The sequence below is a fragment of the Mustela lutreola genome, chromosome 11 (genome assembly GCF_030435805.1).
Source record: "Mustela lutreola isolate mMusLut2 chromosome 11, mMusLut2.pri, whole genome shotgun sequence".
NCBI lineage: Eukaryota > Metazoa > Chordata > Mammalia > Carnivora > Mustelidae > Mustela > Mustela lutreola.
The window spans coordinates 68,229,061-68,256,698 of record NC_081300.1 but is presented as its reverse complement, the minus strand read 5'-3'; the positions used below and the strand labels follow the sequence as shown (position 1 = coordinate 68,256,698).

At 44.1% G+C, this 27,638-nt stretch overlaps 1 protein-coding gene across 14 annotated transcripts in view; it reads left to right on the top strand.

The window, feature by feature from the left end:
• Positions 1 to 27,638, top strand: part of DEPDC5 (DEP domain containing 5, GATOR1 subcomplex subunit) — a 140,345-nt gene that overhangs the window by 70,056 nt on the left and 42,651 nt on the right. For 6 of the 14 annotated variants that reach the window (XM_059139141.1, XM_059139140.1, XM_059139144.1 and 3 more), the window contains 10 exons: positions 2,629 to 2,832; positions 4,766 to 4,901; positions 5,881 to 5,978; positions 16,221 to 16,286; positions 19,613 to 19,796; positions 20,262 to 20,422; positions 24,250 to 24,367; positions 24,801 to 24,968; positions 25,750 to 25,969; positions 27,260 to 27,393. In XM_059139141.1, the coding sequence (XP_058995124.1) occupies positions 2,629 to 2,832; positions 4,766 to 4,901; positions 5,881 to 5,978; positions 16,221 to 16,286; positions 19,613 to 19,796; positions 20,262 to 20,422; positions 24,250 to 24,367; positions 24,801 to 24,968; positions 25,750 to 25,969; positions 27,260 to 27,393 (1,489 nt within the window). The remainder of the gene's footprint in view (positions 1 to 2,628; positions 2,833 to 4,765; positions 4,902 to 5,880; positions 5,979 to 16,220; positions 16,287 to 19,612; positions 19,797 to 20,261; positions 20,423 to 24,249; positions 24,368 to 24,800; positions 24,969 to 25,749; positions 25,970 to 27,259; positions 27,394 to 27,638) is intronic. The other 8 variants (XM_059139142.1, XM_059139147.1, XM_059139146.1 and 5 more) reach the window with 3 other exon arrangements.

The following is a 27,638-nucleotide window of genomic DNA, read 5'->3' as shown; positions in this document are numbered from 1 at the left end:
AAAATTATCTGAATAGTAGAATTGATTTCAATGTCCTTTAGTGATATTTGGGAGTTTATTGAGAAAGCCAAAAACCAATTCACCGGAATATTGTAAGGCAGTACAATCTACAGGCCCTTAGTTTACTATTTCTCTGCTATGTTCAGGGGGTCTTATCTATTTACCTACCCAACATAGCATAAAAAACATTTCCCCATTCCTCTACATGTATTTTTGACCCATTTTATCCCTTAGTCATATTTCTCATCCTTTTCAAAGCATGAACTTACCTTTTTAAAAAATTGGGTTTTCGGGGCACCTGGGTGGCTCAGTGGGTTAAGGCCTCTGCCTTCGGCTCGGGTCATGACCCCAGGGTCCTGGGATCTAGCCCTGCATCGGGCTCTGCTCGGCGGGGAGCCTGCTTCCTCCTCTCTCTCTGCCTGCCTCTCTGCCTACTTGTGATCTCTGCCTGTCAAATAAATAAATAAAATCTAAAAAAAAAAAAAAAAATTGGGTTTTCTCCTTTTACTTTCATGACAACTAACTAGACCATATTCTTCTTTACTTGGTAAACCAGATCATCGGTTCATTAACTAACAGTGAAAAATACAGCTTTCACGGAGATCTGAATGTCCTCTTCTTGCATGCAGATCAGCTTTGAGGAATTAACTATTACTGTATACCAGGTTCTTTGGTAGGCATTGACTAAATATTGGTGGACAAGACAGATTCCTTGATGCCATGAAATTTGCATCTGTTTGATCCCCTTTCTAATGTGGGTGATTGCTTAGTGAACATGGGATGCACATCAGGGATGCTGGTTGTGGGTTTTAAATCTCTGATCCACTTAGGTTATGTAGCCTGTGGCCTCCATCTCTATAATAGGGACCTGTCTGCCATTGGATGGGGGACAGGTTGAGTCTAAATATCATGCCACCTCCTTGCCAGGTCAGCACTGGATGCATCCATTTCTTCATTCTTTTCTCCCAAGAATTTTTTTTTTAAACACAGTGGCATTTGATTGCTTTCTTATGTCCAGGTCACTGAGTCAGAAGGAAGGGGTTCTGATCCACCCAGTCATTAGGGCTCAAGGATCCTTCTATCCTGGGATGCCATGATCATTAGCACTGGTCTTCAAAGTTGGCACAGTAGGGGAAAAGAGAAGGGATAATTATGAGTGGAGATATCTGTGGTCTAGGCCTTCAATTGGAGCATGCCACTTCTACCAGTGTTCTCTTGGCTAGAACAAAGTTTTTTATTTTATTTTATTATTTCCAGTATAGTTAACATACAGTGTTATATTAGTTTCAGGTGTACAGTAGAGTGATTTAACAATTCTGTACATCACCCATTGCTCGTCAGCAAGTATACTCCTTAATCCCCATGCCTCCACCCACCTCCCCTCTGGTAACTATCAGTTTGTTCTCTATAGTTAAGAGTCTATTTGTTGGTTTGTTCCTCTCTCTCTTTATCTCCTTTGCTCATTTGTTTTACATTTTGCTTAGTGTAATATTCTCTGGCTCTATGTCATTGCAAATGGCAAGTTTTCATTCTTTTTCATGGCTGAATAATTTATCATTGTATTTATATACCACATCTTTTTCCGTTCATGTATTGATGGATGCTTGGGCTGCTTCCATAATTTGGCTATTGTAAGTAATCCTGCTATAAACATAGGGGTGCATGTATCCCTTTGAATTAGTGTTTTTGTATTCTTTGAGTAAATATCTGGTAGTGTGATTACTATATCATAGGGTAATTCTATTTTTAATTTTTTGAGGAACCGCCTTACTCTTCTCCACAGTGGCTGCACCGGTTTACATTCCTACCAATAGTGCAAGGGGTGGAATGAAGTTATTTGGCCCCAGCACAAAGGGGCTGTAGTCTCGTGTGCCTACACATTTGCTCTCTCTGCCAGGACCTTTCCTTCTGGACACCAAATATCTATTTTAAAAATTTTTTTTAAAGATTTTATTTATTTGACAGAGAGGGACATACAGCGAGAGAGGAAACACAAGCATGGGGATTGGAGAGGGAGAAGCAGGCTTCCTGCCAAGTAGGGAGCCCGATGCGGGGCTTGATCCCAGGACTCTGGGATCATGACCTGAGCTGAAGGCAGACGCTTAACAGACTGAGCCACCCAGGCGCCCCTCAAATATCTATTTTTATTGTTCCTTCCATATAGAATATACTCACCCTATCTCCCAGGGAATTGTTGCATTCAGCTCAAAGTATAAGGTCTCCCGCAGATGTGTGTGTGGTCCTCCCCACCAGGTTGTGGTGTGACTTCATTGGGCCAGTAATTTAGGAACCAGAATGCCCTTCTTTCAGGTATTTGTTTATTGAGAAAGCATGGGGGAGGGGCAATGGGAGAGGGAGAGAGAATTGCCCCACGCAGGGCTCAACTCTCAGGACGCTAGGGCCATGACCTGAGCTGAAATCAAGAGTCAGACCCCTTAAGTGACTGAGCCACCCAGGTGCCCTTCTCACAGGTATTTAAAAAGCGAATCAAATCAGTGATTTTACGTGTTTCTCTCACTCCCAACATGTCTGATATCCAAGATTCTGGTCAGCTTGGCTGATTGCCTGCCCATCCCTGGTTTCACCATCATCTGTGGTTTCTCTTTGTGCCCCTACCATCACTGACAGATGTCCTGGAGAACATGATGGAGCCACCACAGCGAGACTCAAGTGCACCGGGGAGGTTCCACGTAGGCAGTGCGGAATCCATGCTGCATGTTCGACCCGGGGGATACACACCCCAGCGGGCACTCATTAACCCCTTTGCCCCCTCACGAATGCCCATGAAGCTTACCTCCAACAGAAGGCGCTGGATGCACACTTTTCCTGTGGGTAAGTTGGTTGCTCAGGAAAGAGCCTAGGCTGGGAGCTGCTGGTCCTGGTCCTTGTCACTAACCAACCATGTGGCTTGGTCAAGTATTTCAACTTGTCTACACCTCTGGTGCCCCACGCATGAGATGGGGATAACCATGGCCATTCTGCCTATCCCAGGGGTTCTTGTGAGGATTCTTGAGGGCACTCTTGGAAAGGGCCTTGTAACGACGGAGCTATGTAAACCTAAGGGCTTCTCATTTTTGTTTGCAAAGGACTGTACTTTGTCACCCGTCTTCTTTGTTAAGGTGATTGCCCCTCATTCTTGTTCATTCCTTCCTCTCCTAGCTCTCTCTCTGGATAGTGATATTATTGTCTTGCTTACACAGAAGTTAGGTTACTCTGTGTTCTCTCAGGGGTCTCTGACAACTGAAAAAAACAAAACAGGACATTTTTTGAGAAATGGGTGAACCTTCTTTTTTTAGTTCAAATAAGTAAAAAAAAAAGTGTAAAATAAGTGGGTTCTATTTTTTATAATGAGATGCTGTACAGAAATAAAATTGAACTACAACCATATACAAACCTATGTTGAAATTTACAAACATAATGAAAGAAGCCTGACATAAAGAAGTACATACTGTATGATTCCATTTAAATTAAGTTCAAAAGCAATCAAAACTTAAGAAAATTTTTTTCTTCAATTTCACTGTTTTTCCTAGCCCGTCCTCTTTGATCTGTGTTCTGTCCTACAGAGGATGACAGTAAGATTTTATAAAGCTGTGGCTAAAATTAAACTTCAGCTTAATGGGCTCTGACTGGGCTGGGAGGGAACAGATGCATTAAACTCCAGGGTTTTTTCATGGAGGCGATCCTGCTGAATGCCTGCACATGTCTAGTTATTTCCTTTTCACTTGCTTTTAGTGTTAAAAGTTGAATAAGTGAGAAGTGAATCTGGTTGTTTGGGATGTAATGGGGGTTCACTCCCAAACTCCTCTTTGACCCCCGTCTCCCTGCCATAATCAGTCGCATGGTTTGTTTCTTCCCGATGTCTCTTTCCCTACATTGTTATCCCCATGAGCTCCCTTCAAATTCTCTTACGAGAACTGTTGATGTTTGTTGTGTGACCTCTAGCTCTTCTTTCTCCCAACCATTAGGTACACTTTCCTAATACAGGACTGTCCGGCCCCACTTCCTCTGTTTCCTCCTACTGCCTGCCCAGCCTGCTCATAGCTGAGGCCCTCCTTTGCCCAACTCCCCAACTTGGTGTCCCCTTGCTCCCATTCTCAGAGGTTCTGTTCTTCCCCAAGCCCATCTGGTGGTCTCCTGCTTGTCTTTTTGGCTCCTCCACATTTGCGATTTCATACACATTGTTTCTTCTGCCCAGGTAGTCACCCTGTCTTTCAGTTCCTGCTAACCTTGCTGAACATTCACCTCTGAAGCTTCTCCCTCCCCAGGAAGCATTTTATAGTAGATTTCACCCATGGTGATTTCTCTTCCGCCTACCCAATGTCTTTTCGGCACTTGCTCATCCTCTGCTGCTTAGAGTTACAGTTGTCACTGCCTTATGTGTTAACAGAGTCATTGGCATTTCACTTGTTGTGTTCTTTGTTTAGTTTGTGTTAGCCCTCCTGGGAGGGACCCTGTACTCCTATACATCAGAAGTTCTCCATGGTGTCTCAGCTTGACATGCATGAGACAGAGGCTCCTAATGTATTCTGAGGCTAAACAGGATGACAAATGTGAGGCCCCAAAGGAGGGTGAGTCCTGCTCAGAAGAGGAGATGTCCTTTTGGGAAGCTGGAGGGTCATGTGTGTAGTGTTGCCCTTAGAGTGCTCTCTTGACAGTCTCTCCCAGCACCCATGTCCCAGCAGCTGGCAAGAAGGAAGAATCAAGCTAAGTACAAAGCACTGACTGTTGGGTGGGAATGATGCTCAGTGGATCTTTGTCTGGGTAGGACCATCCGGAGAGGCCATCCAGATCCATCACCAGACCCGGCAGAATATGGAGGAGCTGCAGGGCAGCGGGCAGAGGGACCCAACTCACTCCTCTGCAGAGCTGCTGGAGTTAGCGTATCATGAAGCAGCTGGAAGGTGAGGATGTGCGTAGGGCTCTAGAAGGTACCTTGAGAAACTCCCCAACACCTAGGACCATGGCTGAATAGTCTGCCAAATATTATGTTTCTATGACTTGAAGGGGCAGGATGAGATCAAACCTTTCCTTTGTCAGTGCCATTCCTTTCACTGGGCCAAGTGCAAAGCAAATAGCCTGACACTGTTGCCACATGTGTTACTCAGGCCCTGCTGTAGCTTTCATTCAAAGCATACTTTGTAAACCTCAAACATGAGCTTCATCTAAACCTTAGCCAAGGGTGAGACCGAGTGCTGAGGCAGGTGGTTCATGCTGCGTGTTTCAGGCAGTCTGTCTATGACTTTTGTCGTTTTGGTGACTGAGAAATTCCACTGTTGAGTTTAGAAGTTGTTTATGCTAAAAGCAGTGGAAATCAAGGCCTGCATTTATAGAGACAACTCTTCTGAACCTGGGCTATGAATGCGGTACAAAGCAGCCAAGAGAGTCAGTGCAGGAATAAAGTCAGTTAAGCCTTGACAAACATGAGCTGGGGGTGACCTCCAGCCTCACTGTTCCTCTGATGATTTGGAGACACTTGGCAAAGGGCAATCTTCGGCCCCGTTTTCAGTCACTTCGACATGCCATGGGTTGGATGAGATAGGGCAGGGCCTGACCCTCTTTATCAGCTTAAGTCACCTTACATCCTTCTGTCCATGTGAGCAGGGGAAGGCTGAGGACAAGAAAGGGCTGCCCTGTATGGCAGTTGGAGAGTAGTTTTGAGGGGGCAAGGGCAGGACAAACAGGCCACAGGGGAGGCCAGAGCTGGCCCACATACTGAGCACGGCAGCCTGGTAGCCTGTGATATGGCTCCCAGTTGTTGCCAGCCCATGTGGCCAGATATTCAGAGCTGTTTTTGATGAAAACTCCTGGGATACAGGGTAAGCAGGATGACAGAGGTGATGGTCTGCATTAAGCCAGGTGGCTGGGCTCTGTTCTCTGCAGGCACAGCACTTCCCGTCAGCCTGGTGACAGCATGTCCTTCTTGAACTTCAGTGGAACAGAAGAGCTTTCTGTCAGCCTGCTTAGCAGCAGTGGTGCAGGTAACCAGTCCAAGAGGTAACTTGGGATGCTTGGAGTTGCAGGCTCACATCTAGAAAAGACCTGGGGAACCAGAGAAGCAGGGCCAAGTCTATTCTGGGATCATTTCAGCCACGATTTTGGGTGACCTATTTAGAAGCAGTGCTATATAATGCATGGAATTAGAAATGGGCCGCATGTTACATTTTGAGCCAAGAACTCATTGGTCAAGCCACATTTATCATTGGCCTGTCAGTGAGTCGTGACCAAGGGCTGCATATGAGCTTGGTGTGGAGGGTAACACCCTTGGTGTTGGATAGCAGGAGAAGCCTCTGCTCTCAAGGAGCTTCCAGATCTGGGAGTAGGGGCCTCACCCAGCAGCGTAAAAATAATCAGAAGAGGCCCAAAGTGAAACAGTGTGATTCCAGTTGTGCAATCAAAAAAGAGAAGGGTGGCATTTTTGCTTCGAGAAGTGGGCAAGCACCTCAGAGTTGAAGGCATAGAATTTGGTTACCTAGAGAGTTAGCAGGTGAGGGTTCTAGGTGGAAGTGGGGAGAGGATAAACTTATACAGGTTATATGATTTCTGGAAGCACTTGTATATCTCCCCTGTCATGCAGTCATCCTAGGAGGACATATGCTATTAAATATTTTTTGCACATGGGGCAACTTACTGCCCAGAGGTGTAGAGATATTACATGAATCTCTCAAGCCCATGGCCAGGTATCCTGACTCAAACTGCTGTTCGTCATTTCGACTACACTTTTCAGAGTACCATTAGGATGTAGGGGAGTAGGAGTTGGGATGGGTGAGCACAGATTTTGGAAGGCCTCACAGGACAGCTGTTGTTCAACATGAGTGTGAAAAACATTAAAACTTGGGGGGCAGGGTGGAAATGGGCTGCTCTTGTTTTCTGTAACTAACTGCATTTCTATAACTTAGCTTATAGTGAAAGTGAAACTGTATGAGATTGGTTGTATGAAGTGTTATTTCCATTTGTTGGTTGCTTTATCCAACAATATTTCTAGAGGTCTGTGGCTAAGCATTGAAAAGCAGTTGGTAGTAAATGAATCCCTAAAGGATTATAATTTATTCATTTTCTTCCCTTCTTCCCTCCTTCCCGCCTTCCTTTCTTCCCTCTCTCTCTTTCTTTTATTCTTTCTCTTTAAATGAGAAAATGAACTGAATAACAGTTTGGGGATAAGATATTTTTTGTGCCTGCACTCAGGGTTCTGAAAATTTCACTGGGCTACCAGACTCCTGTGAAGTGCCTTCAGAACATCATAAAGGCAACCTTTCCATTTTGCTAAGCCAAGGGACCATTTTATAGGAACCTAGACTTTGAACTTCTCAGGCTGTTTGGAGTGGGTTGTACCAATGAGGACTGCTCTAGGATTCACAGGACTATAGTTTGACCTAGTTTTACTGGTGACCTGAAGCAAGGGGATTCTGGGTTCCAATGGCAACAACATCGAGATTTACCCTGACTAGTCTTGGAATGGTTCTGGGCCTGGGATAGAAAAGGTAGACCAGATGATTTCTCAGAAGATGAATCTTTTGGAAATTTGAAATCTACTTTGAGGAAAAAAGGAAGTTTCAGAGTCCTTATTTGGGGATGGTTGTGGAAGATCCTCTAATGACACCATCATGCTTGCACCTGATGGGCCTCTCTGCTTGGATGACTCCCGAGTACCTCATCCTTAGTGTACTGACAACGAAAATCATGTCTTGAGGTTCACCTACCCACTCTCCCTCTTCTGTTCCCTCCTTCTTCTGACTCTGGCCCCTCCCCTCCATTCTCAACTGCCATTGCTTTGGTTCAGAAATGACTCCTGTCAAATGACTCCTGTCATTTCTGGCCAGGATTATGATAGCAGCCTTCTAAGTGATCTTCCAGATCCTGTTCCTGTCCCCTCTGATTCATCTTCCTTGCTGTCACCAAGGACATAGTTCCAAATGCAAATTGATCAGCCACCCCTTCCCATGTATAAAACCCTCCCATGGTTCATAGCTCCTGCCTGCCTTGTGTCCTCATTTGTCACCACGTCCGCACATCACTGCATGGAGAAAGAACTCAGGCTGTCGACTCTTCGGATATGAGTCCTGACTCCACTTCTAATGAGCAATGAGGCACTCAGGCCAGTTAACCTCCATGTGTCTCACTTTCTTCTGTATCATTCAGTGTGATAATCCACATATGGTGGTTGGAATAGTGCCTGGCATGCTTGGGGTGTGCTCTGTGAATGAGAGCTGCCATTATTGGGTATGTTATGAGATGTGCATATGTTATATTCCAGCCATTGCTTGTGGCTCCTCCAAAGATCCTTGTCCTCTTATTCCTTTGCATGGACTAGTCTGCCTGCAGAATGCTTTTCCTCTATCTTCAGCCCTCATTCTCTCTGGCAGACATGAGCTCAGTCTTTATGATTCAAGCCCAACAATACCTTCTCTTTGAAGCCCCCCCTGGTGGTTCGCTCTCATCCCCAGGAGATGATAGACATGTTTCCACAGAGCTCCATATGCATAACGCAATTGTACTACTTGGCATATCATGATCTCTCTGTTTGTTTCTATGTCTGTCTCTGCACTAGACTGAAAGAACTTATCTTTATTCATTTTCTCTCCACAGTGTTTAGCACATTTATTGACAAATGAATTTGTGCTTCCACGATCAAGCTGCCATATGTGAGAAGCACATATGAAATTGAACAGCCCATGAAATTATTTTCTTTAATTGGTATGCAAGTGCATAATTACATAAATATGTTCTAGAATGTGTAGCTTCTTAGAGAAGGTGTGGGCTCCTTGGAGTCTTTATCTAGTCAGGATGAGAACGTTAAGTAGGATCATCCTTACCTTTGCCTGGTCTCTTTATGATTGGTAGCGTGTGTTTTCAAAGAGGCAAGAGGTCATTAGGAGGTAGACTGAAGGATTGGGCTCCTATAGGAATTGAATTCCCATCTTTGATCTTGTGCTTCCTGATCAATTATGTCAGCCAGCCACAGAAAGGATTAGGTAAAAATCATTCTAATTTTTATTACCATGTATAATAACCAATTAATGTCAGACCTATCAGGATATATCTTGAATCTTTCCATATGGTATCACTGCCACCAATCCCAGCCCTGTCCAAGGTACCTTCATATTTTGCTTGACTGTTGCAGTATCCCACTAGCTGGTCTCTCAACTTCCTCCTTTTGTCCTTTCATGTAGTTTATTTCCAGCACAGCAATTCTGAGTGACCCTCTGAAAATAGAAGTTAATCATGAAACTTCTGTGCACAAAACCCCCTGGGGCTTCCCAGTGCACTCAGATTAAAAGCCAAGGGTGTTATGGTAGCCAACAGAGCCCCCTGCCTCTTGGGACCCCATTGTTACTCTCAGACCTCATCTCCTCATTTCCCCTTGCACTTCAGTAAAGTGGTTTCCCAAATGTATGAGGCACACTCTGCATCTGAGGCACACTCTTGCTCATCCCTCTGCTCTGCTGTCATACTCAAGAGCTTTATGGGTAAGGTCTGCATGTCTGAGTTTGCCCAGGACAGCCCTGGTTTGAATTCACTGTCCTGTATAATTATTAATAGTGTCTCCTTTCACTCTTGAAGTTGTCCTGGATTGGATGATAAATGATATGGCCATCCTCCCCACAGCTTTTTCTATTCCTTCCATTAGGTCTTACCCAAATTGCCTCTCTTTACCCTGGCACTCCCCATCCATCTTCCATGCCTATTATTTCTCTAGAATACCACCTGTTATACTAGATCTTTTAATTTTGTATTTTTTATTGTGAGCTCCAACAAGTCAAGGATTGTTTCCCTCATGGCTGTATCTTCAGAACTTAAAACAGTTCCTGGCACATATCAGGTAGTTGAATGAATATTAAAAGCTTTCTGAGGTTAGCTTTTCCTCCACTGGAGAGTGCTTTTCTTTCCTGTCTTATAACCTTGTTGAACAATGAACTGGATGCCTTTTATTAAAGGCTTGGATAGTGTTTTTCTGCCTTGCTTGTTTTTGAAGTGACTTTCCTTTCAAGCCATCCTCAATCTTCCTGGAATTTGGTTTGCTTTCTCAAAACCCACTATACTCTTACCTATTCCAGAAATATTTATTGAACTGTAGGCACTGTGCTAAGGCCTGAGAAGAAACAAAATAATTAAGGCACCAGTTCTCTTCACCTCAAGGAGCTCTGGCTCACCATTCACTTGCAATTCTGTTTGAAGCAGTTTTATGCAAGATGACAACCATGAAAGGGAAGCCCTCTTGTGGGGAGCTAGACCTAGTGGTTTACAGTGCAGTTTGAACATGTGACCTCTGCTACATTATGATATGATAGATGAAGTAGTGCCCCAGCCCTGTCCCTCATGGTCTTTAGAGTTTAGCCTTCAGTTCATCATCTGTATAATGGACATAAAGTTCTTCACCTTCATGCCTGCCTCACAGGGTTATTGTGAGGAGCAAAGGTAGATTGGGCTCCTTAAGGGCAAAATTGTTACAGTAGCTTCTCATCTGGGGACAAAGTGGGGTCTAACTAAACAACTAGTTATCTTTTTATTCATTAAAAGGTAGAAAAGAAACAGAACCTCATATGTGACCCCACCTTTACCTCCTGGGCTTGACAGTTTGCACCATCTGCAGGCACTCAAGCGTGACTCAGATTTTCTCCTGCCTTTGGACGTGATTCATCTGCAAGTCACGATTCACAGGAGTGGTGCCTCTGTGGGTTTCCCTCCTGGCCCTTTAGAATTTCATTTTAAGCATTGTTGCCTGGGGCTCATACCTGTACACTTCACTTGTTTTTCACCATGCTCCCCAGCAGGGACCAGGTGGTTGATGAGGTTGTGGAGACAATCTTTTTTTTTTTTTTTTTGAGATTTTATTTATTTGAGAGAGAGAGAGCGAGACAGTGTGAACGAGCATAAGCAGGGGCCGGGGCAAAGGGAAGGGTAGAAGCAGACTCTCTGCTGAGCTGGGAGCCCACTGCGAGGCTTGATTCCAGGACTCTGGGATCATGACCTGAGCCAAAGACAGATGCTTAACCGACTGAGCCCCACAAGCAGCCTGGGGAGATCATTTTTATCCCTCTTGTTTCTTTTTTTTTTTTTTTTTTAAAGATTTTATTTATTTATTTGACAGAGAGAAATCACAAGTAGATGGAGAGGCAGGCAGAGAGAGAGAGAGGGAAGCAGGCTCCCTGCTGAGCAGAGAGCCCGATGCGGGACTCGATCCCAGGACTCTGAGATCATGACCTGAGCCGAAGGCAGCGGCTTAACCCACTGAGCCACCCAGGCGCCCTATCCCTCTTGTTTCTTTAACTGGGCACCCATTTATAAGACTTGTCAGTCACTGTCATTCCCTTCCTTGGGGATAAGTGCTGTAGATGATTTTGGAAAAGAAAACAACTGGATGCCATGCTTTCTTTCCCTGTGGTATTGGGACTCAGAATCTGCAACTTGGTATTTGTGTTGAGTATTAGGTACATGTGGCAGCCCGATAGCTGAAGTAGAGAGGAAATCATAGCACATGGAAGCTGGAGAAAAGGCCCTCAGAGTCATTCATCCAGGCCAGGTTGGGATTTTTGTGGGTTAAGTTCCATCTCTGTACCCCAGGGAGGAGAAATGACTAGCCCCACGCACAGGTTTCTAGATGTCACCAGGGACCAGTTCTGAAGGCTCCACACTGATAACCTGTTTTGGCCTGAGGTTAGCAAGCAAAGGTTATGTTCATACTTCTTCTTCTTCTTCTTTTTAAAGATTTATTTATTTAATTTTGAAAGAGCGAGAACAAGCATGTGTGTGCCTACAAGCAGGCTGAGGGGCAGACAGAGAGGGAGAGAGAGACTCTTAAGTAGGCTCCCCGACGAGCATAGAGCCCAATGTGGGGCTGTATCCCATGACCCTGAGATCATGACCCGAGCCAAAATCGAGAGTTGGATGCTCAACAGACTAAGCCACCGACATTCCCCAAAATTCAGATTTCTTGACTTTGAAGAGTTGTCAAAAGACAAAGCTAAGATGGCAATTTTCAGCATTGTTTCCCCAAGTTGAGTGAATATTTGACTTTGAATGTTGAGCGTAAGGTCTCATTCACAAATGTTAGGTTGGAGCAGAGCTAACTGACCATGAAGTGTCACCTTGGTCACCTTAAGTTGTGAGGCTGTCACATTCCAATAGCCAGTACATTTTATTGAAAGTAAAATCTTAAAGTCAGAGCTGGTGGGAGCAGCAGTTCATTGGGCTTGAACTGCGAGAAAACTGTGTATAAAGAGCCTCATAAAAGAGTACAAAATATCTTTCTTTTAATGTTTTTCATTGCTATTTTTTAAAATTAAAGTGTGTGTGCATGTGTGATAAAAGGCTGGTGGCCTTAAATATGCTTTTGTCCAGTTCTACTTTTGGTCTAGAAGCCAGAGCTGCTCTGAGAATCCCTATTGGTTTGCCTCTTTGCACTCAAAGAATTGCCCATGTAGTTATAAGTTGAACTGTTTCTTTATTAGTGTAGGAATTTCAGTTCTCATAGACCCAGTCTGGATTTGGGTTTTCTTAAAAAAAAAAAGATGTATATGCTTTAATGACAAAAATTTAGCATCTCAATCTGTGAGGTAATGTATTTAATAATTTCCTGTTGCTCAGAATACATTTGTGAATGAGATACTTTGAGGTGGCTGGTTTTATACCAGTTGCCTTCATACTGGTTCTCAGGCTGAACAAGAAAATCCACTTTGTGGCTTTTTTTAAAAAAATATTTTATTTATTTATTTGAGAGACAGAGTGAACACGAGCAGGGGGAAGGGCAGAGGGAGAGGGAGAGGGAGAAGCAGGCTTCCCACTGAGCAGGGAGTCCAACTTGGACTCCTAGGATCATGACCTGAGCCAGAAGCAGACATTTAGCTGTCTGAGCCACCCAGGTGCCCTCACCTCTTTGCTTCTTAAGAGCCATGCTTTGTGTTGCATGAAGATGGATGTTATCAGCTAATATCGCTTTTTCAGAAAATTTAGCTTCAAATGGCTTTTGGCTATTGACAAAGAACAGCTAACATTTTCAATAGCCGAAAACTGGTGCCCCAGATGGAGAATCAGGAAATGAAACATCTGTAGAGTTGAGCAGAGTCTAAAAGCATCTTTCCCCTATTTACTGTGTGATCTTCCCTAAGTTAATTCTCTTCTCTGAGCTTCAGTGTGTCCGTACAAAAGGAATAGTACCTACTTCATACCTGCCTCGTAGCAGGCGTTTGAATAAAATGAAACACTGAATTTGTCTGACTTAGTAAGTTTTATCTCCTTATTCTGATGACTAGAAATTAAAAAAACGAAAAATCTGCTGAAGACAGTTCCAAAAAAAGAAGTCCTAAAACTGTTTTGGTCAAGTGCCATCATCTTTCTAAATTTAAAAAAATGTTTTAATTTTAGAGGCGCCTGGGTGGCTCAGTCAGTTAAGCATCTGTCTCCTGCTCAGGTCATGATCCCAGGGTCCTGGGATTGAGCCCCAGGAGCTTGCTTCTCCCTCTCTCTCTGCCATTCCCCCTGCTCGTGTGCACTGTCAAATAAATTTTTTGAAAGTACTAATTTTAAAATTCATACAGTACAATTCATTCTTTTTAGTGTACAGTTCTGTGAATTTTTAACAAATGTGTACAGTCATAAAACTACTAACAAACACATCAAGCAAGATACAGAACACTTCCATTATGCTCCCCCGCCAATTCTTTGTGTGTGGCCCCTTTGTATACAACCCCACCCCCTGTCCACTGGCAACCCCACTGATCTGTTCTCTGTCCCTCTAGTTTGGTCTTGTCCCAGCATGCCATGCACATGAATCATACAGTACGTAGCTTTTTGAGCCTTGCTGCTTTTATTCAGTGTATAATGATTTGAGATTCATCCAAGTTGTTAAATGTTCATTACTTTTTATTGCAGAATTGCATTCCATTGTATGAATGTATTAATTTGTTTATCCCTTCACTAGTTGCAAGATATTTGGGGTGTTTCCAGGTTTTGGCAACTATGAATAAAGCCGCCATTTACAGAACAGGTTTTTGTAAACATTGGTTTTTTTTTTTTTCTCTTGAGTAATTTCCTAGGCATGAATTGCTGGGTCAGATGGTAAATATCTTTTTAACTTTTATTATTATTATTTTAAAAATATTTTATTTATTTATCTTTAGAGAGCATGTGTGTGCCTGCAAGCAGGGGGAGGAGAAGGGGAGAGAGTAGGAGGGGAAAAGAATCTCAAGCTGACTCTGCCCTGAGTGTGGAGTCTCATTTGGGGCTCGATCTCACAACCTGAAATCACAACCTGAGCTGAAACTCAGGAGTCCAGCACTCAACTGACTGAGTTATCCAGGCGCCCCATTAATTTTACTTGTTTTTTTTTTGCCAAATTTTCTTTGTTCATTCATTCATTTTTTTTTTTATTAATTATTTTTATTAACATATAATGTATTATTTGTCCCAGGGATTCAGGTCTTTGAATCGTAAGGCTTCAACATTTCACAGCACTCACCATATCACATACCGTCCCCAATGTCCATAACCCAGCCACCCTATCCCTCCCCCCACTGCCCCCAGCAACCCTCAGTTTGTTTAGTGAGATTGAGTCTCCCTCCCGATCCCATTTTGTTTCATTTTTTTCCTTCCCTCCCCCCCAGACCTCCCACCCTGCCTCTCAAATTCCTCATATCAGAGAGATTAATTTTACTTTTTTTTTAAAGTTGATTTTTTTTTAGTAATCTCTACACCCAACATGGGACTCAGACTCAGGACCCCGAGATCAAGAATTGCGTGCTTCTTGGGGCGCCTGGGTGGCTCAGTGGGTTAAGTCGCTGCCTTCGGCTCAGGTCATGATCTCGCGTCCCGGGATCAAGCCCTGCATCGGGCTCTCTGCTCGGCAGGGAGCCTGCTTCCTCCTCTCTCTCTCTCTCTGCCTGCCTCTCTGCCTACTTGTGATCTCTGTCAAATAAATAAATAAAATCTTTAAAAAAAAAAAAAAAAAAGAATTGCGTGCTTCTCCAGCTGAGTCAGCCAGGAGCCCCTGTCTGGTTTGTTTGTTTGTTTTTTTTTTTTTGGTCTGTTTAACTTTTAAAGAAACCAACTTTTTCCCAAAGTGGTGCACCATTCTGCATTTCTACCACCAATGTGTAAGGTTTTCCATGGCTCCACATCCATATTCACACTTGGCATGACTTGTCATTCTAGACATTGTGAGAGGTCTGTAGAGGTAATTTCTCTTATGGCTGAGGATGTTGAGCATCGTCTCCTGTGCTTTTTTACCTTCTGAATATGTTTGGTGAAGTCTTCAAATCTTTGGCCCAATTTCTCTTCAGGTTATTTTATTCTTGTTCTTGAGTTTTGAGGTCTCTATATATTCAGGGTCAGGTCCTTTGCCAGGTAAGTGATTTGCAGATGCTCTCTCCCATATCGTGGCTTGTCTTTTCAGAGATTCCATAAGGGATTTATACATATTTATTCTTGTTATAAAAGAGTCACATGACACACAATATCTAGAATAAAAAATACGAGTTCTGGTTTACCTCCCAGTACCTCCTCCACCTTTTTCTTGCAGATAGCCACTGTTGACAGTTGGGTGAGGATTTTTTCAATCTTTTTTAAAGTATCATAATTTTCTAGTAAATATATATTTAGAAAGGGACCTTTAAATATTGATATGTACTTTAAAATTAATTCTGTTACTTTTCAGGCAATAAGTTGCATTTCAAAGAATCTTTCTGTTTTTCCTTTCAGACCCCCTATAGGGAAAATCATTGTTTTTCCTTAAAGTGGTGAGTTTTGATGTGTCCTAGGTCATATTCCAGAAAACCAAGATTTGGAGAAGAAAAATCCAGATGATAAGGATGACTGATGAGTGAAATGAACTTTAAGTGGGTCATTTTATATTTGCTAAAGTTTTCTCCAGTTAGTTGAAATGACTGAAATGTGGCCATTTTCTTAAAATAAGTGGTGGGTTGCTTTTTGCCAGTGTGTGTGTGTGTCTGTGTGTGTGCATGCACATGTATGTGAATGCTAACTGTCATTGGGCGAAGAGTGGTATTGATAATCTCAGAGTAAAGTTTTGGCTTATTTTCAAGTTTTAAATTGTTCATTTTTCTTGGATTGACTATTTTATGCTATTTGAAATATTCAGCATAAAACTTGTACTTGATTCACATTTTTATTTTTAGCTATAACTTTGGGCTCTTTCAACCATAACTGGCCATAACATTTTTTCTGCAGAATGAGCCTTATTAAAACAACCTGTTTTCATCTTTCCATAGGTATGAATCCTAGGACTCAGAATAAGGATTCCTTAGAGGACAGTGTTTCTACCTCTCCAGACCCAAGTAAGAGGGGGCAGCTGATTAGGGTGGGGTCAGGGTGGAGGTGATCAGAGCATAAGGAAACAAGGGGAACCCTATAGGCAGTCTACACATCTCTGGGGTACCAGAAGGCAGTGTGGTAAGGGAATACTCGGCAGCCTCTCCAATGGAAAGTGAGAGGGGCCAGATAACCTGTTCTGGAATGTGATTCAGGGCATGTGGGAAGGGTAACGGAATTCCCATGAGGTCCTTATGCTGGTCCAGAGCTGGCCTTAGCCCTTAAAGGCTCTGTGATGGCTCTGGGGAACAAAGGAATAAGAGGGACTGGAATTGTTTAGATACCTGTAGTTGAAATTGTTTGACTGGGTTGCATTTTTTAAAAAATCATCTTTATCTGTTGAAACATCTGTGCAGGAAGAACACATCTCAATATCTGTAACAGCGTAAATCCTACCACCTGATTGACTTTATTTTACTTAGCTATAACCAGTAGAGATATATTATTGAGTCTTTTTCCCCTGGCTTATGATTAACATAATAATCATTTTGCTTTTTCTTCAGCCCCTCCTACCTCCCACCCCCCACCGCCCTTTTTTGAAGATTTTATTTCTTTGTCAGAGAGAGAGAGAGAGCAAGCACAGGCAGGGGGAGAGGCAGGCAGAGCAGGCAGAGGAAGAAGTAGGCTCTTGGCTGAGCAAGGAGCCCCATGTGGGACTCGATGCCAGGATTCTAGGATCATGACCTGAGCAGTGGATTAACCAACTGAGCCACCCAGCCTCTTCAGGGCCCTTTTTAATAGCAGTGTTAATAGCAGTGTTAAACACATTACATCCCAGTTTGAATAATCATTCATTATTGGTGACCATCTGGGTGGTTTCTAGTTTCTTAGCCATAATGTAGAATGCAGGTGTAATGCATGATGCAGTGGGTATAGCTTTTCTTTCCCTTTACATCCTTAGAATATATTTTCCCCAAAGTACAGTTGGCAGGCTGATTATTTTCCAGAAAGCTTCCAGCAATGAATAGATGAACCTGTTACTTCTGTACAACCCTAGGACTGGGTTTTGTAATCCATGTTTATCATTGTTAATGGTTTTGATGTGGGTCCTCCTCAAAGGCCCTCTTTATAGGGCCTGAAGTTGCTGGAGTTAGAAAAGAGACCACAGTCTTTTCCCAGGGAAAGAACACCATTAAACTAAGAATCAGGAGCTTTCTCACCGTGGGATTTGGGACCATGCATTTGAATTCTCTGTGTCTCGGTGTGTGCCCAGCAGAAAACATTTCTGAAAGATGTTCATGATCCTGAGGGATAGGACTCTAACGAGAGCCAGAACAATCTAAGAGGGCATGAAGATACAACTGCCTTGTGCTTCTGGCTTCCCACTGTGGTTTTGGTCTGGTGTCTTCCTTCTGCTCTTGGTCCTAACAAGGAAGTAGAAACAAACTCACCCCTTCATCTGCCATTTAGGGAAATTGGGGTGATCAGTTAGGCTCTTTTGGGTTGTGTTTTCAATTCTGGAAGTGTTAATAAGTTAACGAGGCCTATGTATAGTTAGACTCGTAGAATGAGTGTGGAATGGTGGTTACTAGGGGTGTGAGGAGAGGCAGACATGGGGAGGTGCTGATCAGTGGTGTAAAGTTCCAGTTATGCATGATGAATAATTCTAGAGACCCGTACAGCACTGTGCCCAAGTTAACAATATTGTGTAGTACATTTTTTTAAAATTTTTTAAAATTTATTTATTTGACAGAGAGAAATGACAAGTAGATGGAGAGGAAGGCAGAGAGAGAGAGAGAGAGAGAGAGGGAAGCAGGCTCCCTGTCGAGCAGAGAGCCCGATGCGGGACTCGATCCCAGGACCCTGAGATGATGACCTGAGCCGAAGGCAGTGGCTTAACCCACTGAGCCACCCAGGCGCCCCACATTTAAACATTTTTAAAGAGAGTTCCCATGTTAAGTGAGCTTACCACAGTAAGATAGAATTCAAACACACAAACAAAATACTCAGACTTGTGTAGACCTTGGAGTTAGGCCTCTTGCAGGTCAAATCCTCTTTCCCAAGGTGGTGGCTACATGGGGCTTGTCTCCCACTATGACTTAGCATACGGGTCCTTTTCTTGTCCTTTAACTCTGCTTAAATGGGACTCTGTTGTATTGGCTAGTATGTGTGTCTCTGTCACTGCATGGTGGGAAGATCCCTAAGCAGAGAGGCTTCTGATCGAGTAACCTCTGGGAGGTTTGGCCTGGCCAGGTGTTTAAAGGGGTTGATGGTATTGCAGTCCCTGCTCCAGGGTGGCCATGTGAGGGCTGATGAGACAACAGGGGTGTATCGCGCTGTGAGCCACATTAGCACTGTACAAAAGATACAGTGTTGAAGGCATCCCTTGCTTGAGACTCAGAGGCAAAGAAAGGCATGGAGTGTTTCTGTTTCCTATTGCTCCCTTGTCTAGAGATTTGAAAAATAATCTTTGCTTAAATTATTTAAAGAGATAACTGCCCTATTACCTTGATTAGTGATTCTCAACTGGGGAAGGATTTTTGCTCCCCAGGGGGGGGATATGTGGCAACAACTGCGGACATTCTCGGTATTTACACCCAGGAGATGCCACTGGCATCTAGTAAGTACAGTCCAGGAATGCTGTCCAACATCCTGTAATACAAAACACAGCCCCCCATGACAAGGGATTACCCAGTCCAAAATGTCAGTGGTGCCAAGGTGAAGAAACCCTGCTTTAACCAAAGATCAGGCAATTCAGGGCAGACCCGTGTGATTGGGCCCACTCTGCTGATTGCAGCTTTCCTTTCTAGATCATTAAACTCTGTCTCTTGAAGTCCTGGCCTTGTAACTTTCCCAGACATCCTTCTTTGACTTCTCCTACCCTTTTGGATCTGTGGCTTACTTTTGCAATTCTGGAAGTATTCCTCAATTCTGCTACCATGTGCTCTTCGCTCCCAAATCAGGCTGAGCTCTTCTTTCCCCACCAGCCACTCTGTAGTCCTCCAGAGAGGCTCTGGCTGGAACTCTTGGAATGTTGATTTGCTTTGACATGTAACTCTGCCTGCGCTGCCCTGCAGTAACCTCACTGGCATTGTGGCTGTAGCTTAAGATCAGCAGAAAATGAGTACCAGCTGTGAATCCCATTTGCATGATGGGATTGGAGGAGCACGTGCACTGCATTGTCTAACAAACTCTGTTTCTCTCTTTCTCCCCCCCACCCCTTACCTTCTTCATCCCCTTTCCTGGCCATTTTGTCACTGTTCACTGTGAACTCCTTCCCCTCCTGCCCCGCCCATGTCCCACACCTGCCCTGGTGACCACACGTGCCTTTCTCCTCTGTTACACGAGGCAGTTCTGACACTGTCTGCTCCCCCTGTAGTGCCAGGCTTCTGTTGCACAGTTGGAGTGGACTGGAAATCTCTCACTACTCCGGCGTGCCTCCCCCTCACCACCGACTACTTCCCCGACCGCCAGGGCCTGCAGAACGACTACACGGAGGGCTGTTACGATCTCCTTCCAGAAGCAGACATCGACAGGTTGGTGTCAGAGGAGGGTTTTGGATGCGTGTCCAAACACTGCATTCTCAAACCTATGTCTTCCTTTTCTGTTCAGAGAATTTCATGAAGTAAGAACTGTCCTTTTTTTTCTTTAGGGTTCTGTGTACATGCCTTCTCTAACCATTTCTCCTCATGGGTGCTTTCTCACATTTTTCTGTGGCAATTGCTCTGGACCCACTAGATAGGATCTTTTTTTCCTAAGATTAGCTATCTGAGCTATTCTAGGAACAGCTGTTAGCTATTCCCTGCCTTCTTCCTCTGCGTCTTTGAAATGATCATTTCTCCCCAAACTGGCTTGTAGATTGTTAGTTTTATGAATCACCATGGAGTGCTTATCAGGGCTGGCTTGTGGAGTCAAAGCAAAACAGAGGATGGGAGTGTGGACTGAGTGTCACTTCGCCCTGGACCAAGCATGTCCATGTGAACAACCGTCTGTTTTCTCAGAAGGGACGAGGAGGGTGTGCAGATGACGGCCCAGCAGGTGTTTGAAGAGTTCATCTGCCAGCGTCTCATGCAGGGCTACCAAATCATAGTGCAGCCCAAGGCGCCGAAGCCCAACTCCACTGTCCCACCCCCACTGAGCAGCAGCCCGCTCTATAGCCGAGGTGAGTTGTTCTCTTTGGACTTGGATTTTTTTCTTTTCTACTAAATTCATGTAAGTAGGTTCTCAAGATAGTAGGGAATAGATAAATCCAGGAGAGAATTACTTTTCAACACAACATTTTTTCTTTCTACATGAAGAATAAAGTCTGCTACACCCAGATTTATCTTAAAGCTCTCTTTAATCTACTGCTCTCCTTTTAAGGAAGGGGTGTGACCCAGTTCAGGAATGTTGCAGCCTGGCTTTGGCAGCACCTAGGAGTAGCAGGCACCTGAGCCAGGCCTGAGCTATCAATGTACGTTGCGAATATTTTAGACCCGATATTTATTTCTAGCACAAGTCCTGGACACAGCAGGTTCTCAGATGTTACTTAAACCTAGAATTTATACTCCCCCACCCCATTCTGGCTGCATCTTCTCTTGTTTGTCACTGAAGCTTAGCATGATGAAGCAATAATGGATCATCTGTGAGTAGTAGAGACTAATAAGTGACAGAGACTCAGTGAGGCCATTTGAGGCTCAGCCAGGCTCTGGAGAGTTTTTCTAAAATAAGTCAGGTAGAGAGAATAAAGTATGGGTGCTTAGGATCAGAAAGCAGTGATCACTTCCCAGGACAATCCATTACTCTCCCACTTTCTTTTTATAGCTACTGAGCGTCCCCATTCTCCTAAACTCCCAGTCCAAAGCCTCAGATATCTTTGGCCCCATTTAAGTGCTTCGGGCCAGAGGATCAAAGCAGTGTGATGGGGAGCTTGGTGGTCCTGGATGGACCAGTTGTTGCTTATGATGAGGCTTTGGACTCCCTCTGGATGTTGTTTGAAAACCCATTATGATATTTATCACTTGTTGCCTTCTTTTCATGTTCTAGACTGCACTGAATATTAATCTTCCTGAGTGCCAGGACTCTTTCATCTTCATGTTTTTATCTCCTGCAATGAAAATGATTGTGCCTGGTATACAGCAAAATGGGTTGATAAATATATGAATGAATGAATCGCCATTTATTCATTCATTCATTCAACAGTGTCCTTGTACTTACAGCCCAGTGAGGAAAATAACATTCCCAGTGAGGAAAAATAACATTAGTAAAACTTGAAATATAATTCCTCATTGTGATAAAGATTGTGAGGGAAAAACCAAAGGGCTATGAGTATATTTAATACAAGACTTAATCTGGTCTAGAGGGTCAGGGATGGCTTCCTTGAGGAGGTGATGTTTGAGGTGAGACCTAAACTATGTGCAGGAGTTACTTGGAAGAGAAGCAGTTTGAGAGTGGTGGGCAGGAGTAGGTAGGAAGAGCATGCCAGGCAGAGGGATTAGTATGTGCAAAGGCCGAGTGGTGGGAGGCACCGTGACACTTTCTGGGCACTCAAATGAAGACTGGTGGGGTGGAGTACAGGAAGTAAGCTAGAGATATATTCAGACATGTCAGGAGACCGAGGCCTCACAAGGCCACATGATTTTGTCCTTTATCCCAAGAATAGTGGAATGAATTCACCTTTAGTGTCAATGGCCCTGTCCAGCCTTCCTACCTACTTTTCTCTAGAGTAGCTGATCAGTGTCCCTTAGTGGTTCATAATTCCTCTGGCATCTAGTTCTGCTCTGGCTGATAAATGAACCTTGTGTCATGGCTAGTTAGCCAGAGTCTATAGAAGACCCCTTCTGGCTACTTTTCTCCTTCAATAAATTTAATCCTTTTATTTCTGTAGTAACAGAAATGGTATCATTGTTGTTATAATTACTGGAAAAGTAATTATAAGTGACATTGTGTCTGATTGAAGATTTGTTGACTACTGGTTATGAGAGGGACACTGTTCCGGTAGTGAACAGAACAGCCCTGTCCTCAAAGTTTATTGTCTACTGGATGAGACAGTCGTTGAACTAATAAACCACAAGTATTTATTTGATCACAGGTTGTAAAGAGTGCTGTGCAGAATAAAAACAGGAACTAATTTAGAGTGGGGTCGGTACTGTGCTAGGTGCTCGTGAACATTGTTCCATGACTTCCTGACAGCAAGCAGGGGGTTGCAAGAAAGAACGATGCAGGGATGGGGGACAAGACCTCTTTCTTCCTTTCTTCCTTCCTTCCTTCCTTTTTTTTTTTTTTTTAAAGATTTATTTATTTATTTATTTGACAGAGAGAGAGAGATCACAAGTAGGCAGAGAGGCAGGCAGAGAGAGAGAGGAAGGGAAGCAGGCTCCCTGCTGAGCAGAGAGCCTGATGCGGGACTTGATCCCAGGACCCTGAGATCATGACCTGAGCCGAAGGCAGCGGCTTAACCCACTGAGCCACCAAGGCGCCCCCTTCCTTTCTTTTTTATTAAAGATTTTATTTATTTGTGGGCGCCTGGGTGGCTCAGTGGGTTAAGCCGCTGCCTTCGGCTCAGGTCGTGATCTCGGGGTCCTGGGATCGAGTCCCGCATCGGGCTCTCTGCTCAGCAGGGAGCCTGCTTCCTCCTCTCTCTCTGCCTGCCTCTCTGCCTACTTGTAATCTCTCTGTGTCAAATAAATAAATAAATAAATAAATCTTTAAAAAAAAAAAAAAAAAGATTTTATTTATTTGAGAGAGAGAGGGAGAAAGAGTGTGTGGTGGGGGGGGGGAGGGGCAGAGGGACAAGCAGTCTCCCTGCTTGATGTGGGGCTTGATCCCAGGACCCTGAGATCATGACCTGAGCTGAAGTCAGATGCAAGCCCACTTTCTAGTTGCAGAAAGGGAGACTTAGAGACTTGACATCCAAGGTTACACCACTGGCAAATGGAAGTGCTGTGGTTTAACCCAGGGTCCTCTGAGTCAAAGCCTGACCTCTTTTAGACAAGTGTGCCCCTCACTGTCACCTAGAAAATTTTCCACAGCCTCTGCTGTCTTCTCTTGTCCTAACAATTCCCATGCTGCTTGCACTGTGTGACTGTCTCTCAGAACTACACAAGAGGAGCCTTTAATTTTGAGATCATGGGAATCTTGTCTTGGCTCCCTTGTCTGTTGAGGCACTAGTTTTACTCTCTTGAGAGCTCGTATTTTTCTTGATTCCTCATAACTTCCCTCTTTCTGATGCCCAACTCAGTTCAACTAATATTTTCAAATACCTGCTGTGGGCATGGCACTTTGCCAGGTGCTCTGGAAAATTTAAAGACAAACAAGATTTGGACCCCGGCTTTGTGGAACTTCCAGTTTGCAGGGTGTGAGATACACACATGGGGAGCCACATCTAGAGTAGAATTCAGACGGCGGATGGGTTCTGCTAGCTTTCTGGAGGAAGTGGCATTTGACGGTGACCTTAAATGACCCATATGATCTTGATTGTGGCCCAGGAAGAGAAGGCAGAAAAAAAGCAATAGGAGCCAATGTTTGGAGAAAAAAGTTCTTTAAGATAGAAGCAGGCTGTGGGAGTCATTGAAGCTGATGCCAGGTTGACCGCCACCCTGGGGTGAAGACCTCAACTGCCAGGGTGGCAGCTTGTGCTGGAGCAGAGTGGAGCTCCATTTCAGTCCCAGAGTTGACTCTTGGCCCATTAACATCTAATCCAGAACTTTTCCTTCTCAGAGGCTGAGGAGTCAGGCTGTTCACCTTTGAGTGCGTCTTCTGGATGCTGTCAGCACTTCTGGGCTCTGTCTGCTGTTGGCTGGCTTAGTAACAGAAAATTCTGCCAACTTCAGGACTTTTTTTTTTTTTTTAACCAAGAATAAGTCTTTTCCAGGAAACTGTTCCTCAAGAGAAAAAGTTGCTTCTTTTGTTTTTCCTTTTCTGACTGTATATGGAAGAGAAGTTATTGTCTGTTAAAGGAATGAACCTCAACCAGATAGAGGAAATGATTCCACCCCGTCCCTCTATTAGGCCTTGTGTCCCGAAACCGACCTGAGGAGGAGGATCAGTATTGGCTGAGTATGGGCAGAACATTCCACAAAGTGACGCTGAAGGATAAGATGATCACAGTGACACGTTACCTTCCTAAGTGAGTCCTTCCTTGGAAATCTCAGGTTTTCTGCTACTGTCCTGAATTGTTTCCATATCCTAACTTCTGTTTATAATGCCTGCTGTGCACCTAGTGAATTCTGTGACACATTATTAAAACCAACACAGGTTGAGTGGTTGGTTTTCCTGTTCTTAGAATTACTATTTTGTTTTCTAGGGTTATTTACTGTTGTAGTTCACCTGCCTCTAAAAGGGATTTGACTCAGCTTGTAATGTTTAGCTTGATTCTTAGCAAGCCCATTAGAAATAAAGAATGAGAGGATAAAAGAATGACAGAGTTTAAGAAAGGAGATGAGTTGGTTACCACACTTGAGGATTGAATGCCAAGGATGGTGCTAACTGTATTGAGATGGAAAGGGGTGGGAAGGTAGTGATTTTCTTTTGGACTTCTGGGCATGCCCTTTGTTTTTCAGGTACCCTTATGAATCTGCCCAGATCCACTATACCTACAGCCTCTGCCCTTCCCACTCGGACTCAGAGTTTGTCTCTTGTTGGGTGGAATTCTCCCATGAGCGGCTAGAGGAGTACAAGTGGAATTACTTAGATCAGTATATCTGTTCTGCCGGCTCTGAGGACTTCAGGTCAGAGGACATACTTTGGCTTTCCATCCAGCTACCTTGTGTGTGCCTGACTTTGAACATGTCTGTCCTTTTGTTTCTGATTACAAGATGATGTTTGTTTTAGAAAACATGGAAGAACAAAAGCACATCTGCATTAGTGTACTTAATGGCATAGAATTGTACACTGAAGGATGTTAAAATAGTACATTTTGTTATGCACATTTTACCATGAAATGACAGAAACCTCAGTGATGAAGTCCTCTTCGATGGAATGTCAGTGTAGATCATGTTCTTAACCTTTTCCTAACTACCTGTGGTATCTCATTTTTTATCTTTAATTTGTATGTGTGATTTAATATTGTGGTGATAAAAAGCCACAACTCCATTGGGTCTGGGTATACAGAACTGTCCTGACATCTCTGGGATGTAAATTAAAAGTACCCTTTGTGATCTTCCTCTAGAGCTGTGTTTCAAATGAAGCCATGAGATGTAATATTAGACAAACATGTACTCAAGGGGAGAGGACCCCTTACATACATGCTCCAAGGACAGGCTAGAGATGGGACCTTCACTGGGGGTGCCTTTTTTTTTTTTTTTTTTTAATTTTTTTTAGAGAGGCAGAGGGAGAGAAGCAGACTCCCCACTGGATACAGGGCTTGATCTCATGAACGTGAGATCATGACCTGAGTGGAAGCCAAGGGTCAGACACTCAACCGACTGAGCCACCCCAGTGTTCTGAGAGTGCTTGCATTACCTGCTTTTGTTCACCACCACCCCCTTTTCTCCCTTTGGCCCTTCACAGCTTAATTGAGTCTCTGAAGTTCTGGAGGACCCGTTTCCTGCTGCTACCAGCCTGTGTCACTGCCACAAAGCGCATCACAGAAGGGGAAGCCCACTGCGACATCTATGGGGACAGGCCCCGGGCAGATGAGGAGGAATGGCAGCTCTTGGATGGGTTTATCCGCTTCGTGGAGGGTTTGAACCGAATCCGCAGGAGACATCGCTCAGATCGCATGATGCGGGTAGGGCTCTGTAGGCCCCTTGGGGACTGTGCTTGGTCTCCTCCTATCTTAGGGGCCTCTCTCTGGCCAGTTTATTTACTCTACAATTTATTTTAAATCTAAAACAGTGTGTTCTCCAGTGTAGGGTGAAGGAGGGAGGGATAGGGTACCAGGCGGCCAATGGCAGTGTTCTGTGGCCCTGAGGACACACAGCTCCTTCATGTGCTTCCCAGGTGAGACCTCATGTCAAGCCCAGTGGCTTCTGCTGGGTTACTGAGTAAAAGTCACTCAAGAGGGTAATGGCAGCAATACTTGCTTACTGTTGTATCACTTTTAGAATTTCCAGCACCTTGAGCATTCATTCACCCACACACTACCCAGGGAGGACACTGAAGCCCATGGGGTGGGGATATGGCTGAGGACACCATCCGATAAAGGGCAGAGCCGGAATTCTGGGTGTGTGTATGTATAGTTCTATAAATTTTAACTTTTTTTTTTAATATATAGACTCACATAATCAGGATACAGAGCAGTTCTATCACTTCCCCAAAAAACTCCTCATGCTACCCTTTATCTCACACTTTGCCCCATCTCTAACCCCTGGCAGCCACTGATCTGTTCTCTGTCACTATATTGTTGTCTTTTCCAAAAGTCATATGCACATAATCACATAATATAATCTTTTGGGAAACTGCCGCCTTTAACTCAGCACAATGCCTCTGGGATTCATCCAAGTTTTCCTTTTTAGTGTGAGTAGAACTGCATCATCAGTTATGTTTTTAACCCCAAGTTCAGTGTTCTTCCCCATACACTGGCTACCCTTTGTCCACAGCCTTGCCTATGACGGGAAACATTTCAAAAAAAAAAAAAAAGAAAGAAAAGATTTCCTAAAGACCCTGCATGGTGGAAAGAGCTCTGGTCTTGAAACCAGATGATTAGAGCTTGACCTCCAGCTCCAGTGGGATTCACTATAAGTCACTTAACTTCTCTGGGACTCAGTTTCTTCTTCTGTGAGTTAGATAAAACATTATTTACTTCCTAGATCCAGGACAAGGGTGAAAAAATCTGTGGACTCCACCTCAAAGAGGCAGTTTATTTTGAGTCAGTAGGCATTCAAGCCTTCAGCTTAAGCAAAAAAGCAGTTTTCAGCATTTACCGAATAACAAGGGTCTGTGTTGCTTGCCTCTGTGAATTGGATTCCCAGAGGGCCTGACGCACAGCAGTTGCAGGAGGCACTCTCTGGGCTGTGAGTGGCATCCACTGAGGGAGCCCACTTGGGCTGATGGCCTTATTTCCTCTTGTCTGCTTTAGAAAGGGACCACCATGAAAGGCTTACAGATGACCGGGCCCATTGCCACACACTCCCTTGAGTCGGCCGGCCCCCCTGTTGGGAAGAAGGGAACCTCAGCTCTGTCCGCCTTGTTGGAGATGGAAGCCAGTCAGAAGTAAGTGCCTGCTTGGGAAGAGACTCATCCCCACCCCACAGGCTCCACAGGTTTTCAGTGCCCCACCTTGTGAGTGGGGGTGAAATACAATTTCTATCTGCAAGGAGCCTGAAATTAAGAAAAAGATGCATACATGAGCCAGAAAGCTGGGTTAATACCTGGTAAGTGTCAAATAACATGAAATATGCCAGACATTATAAGTGTGCAGTCTGGGGCTTAATTTGAGCTACAGATACATTTTCTTT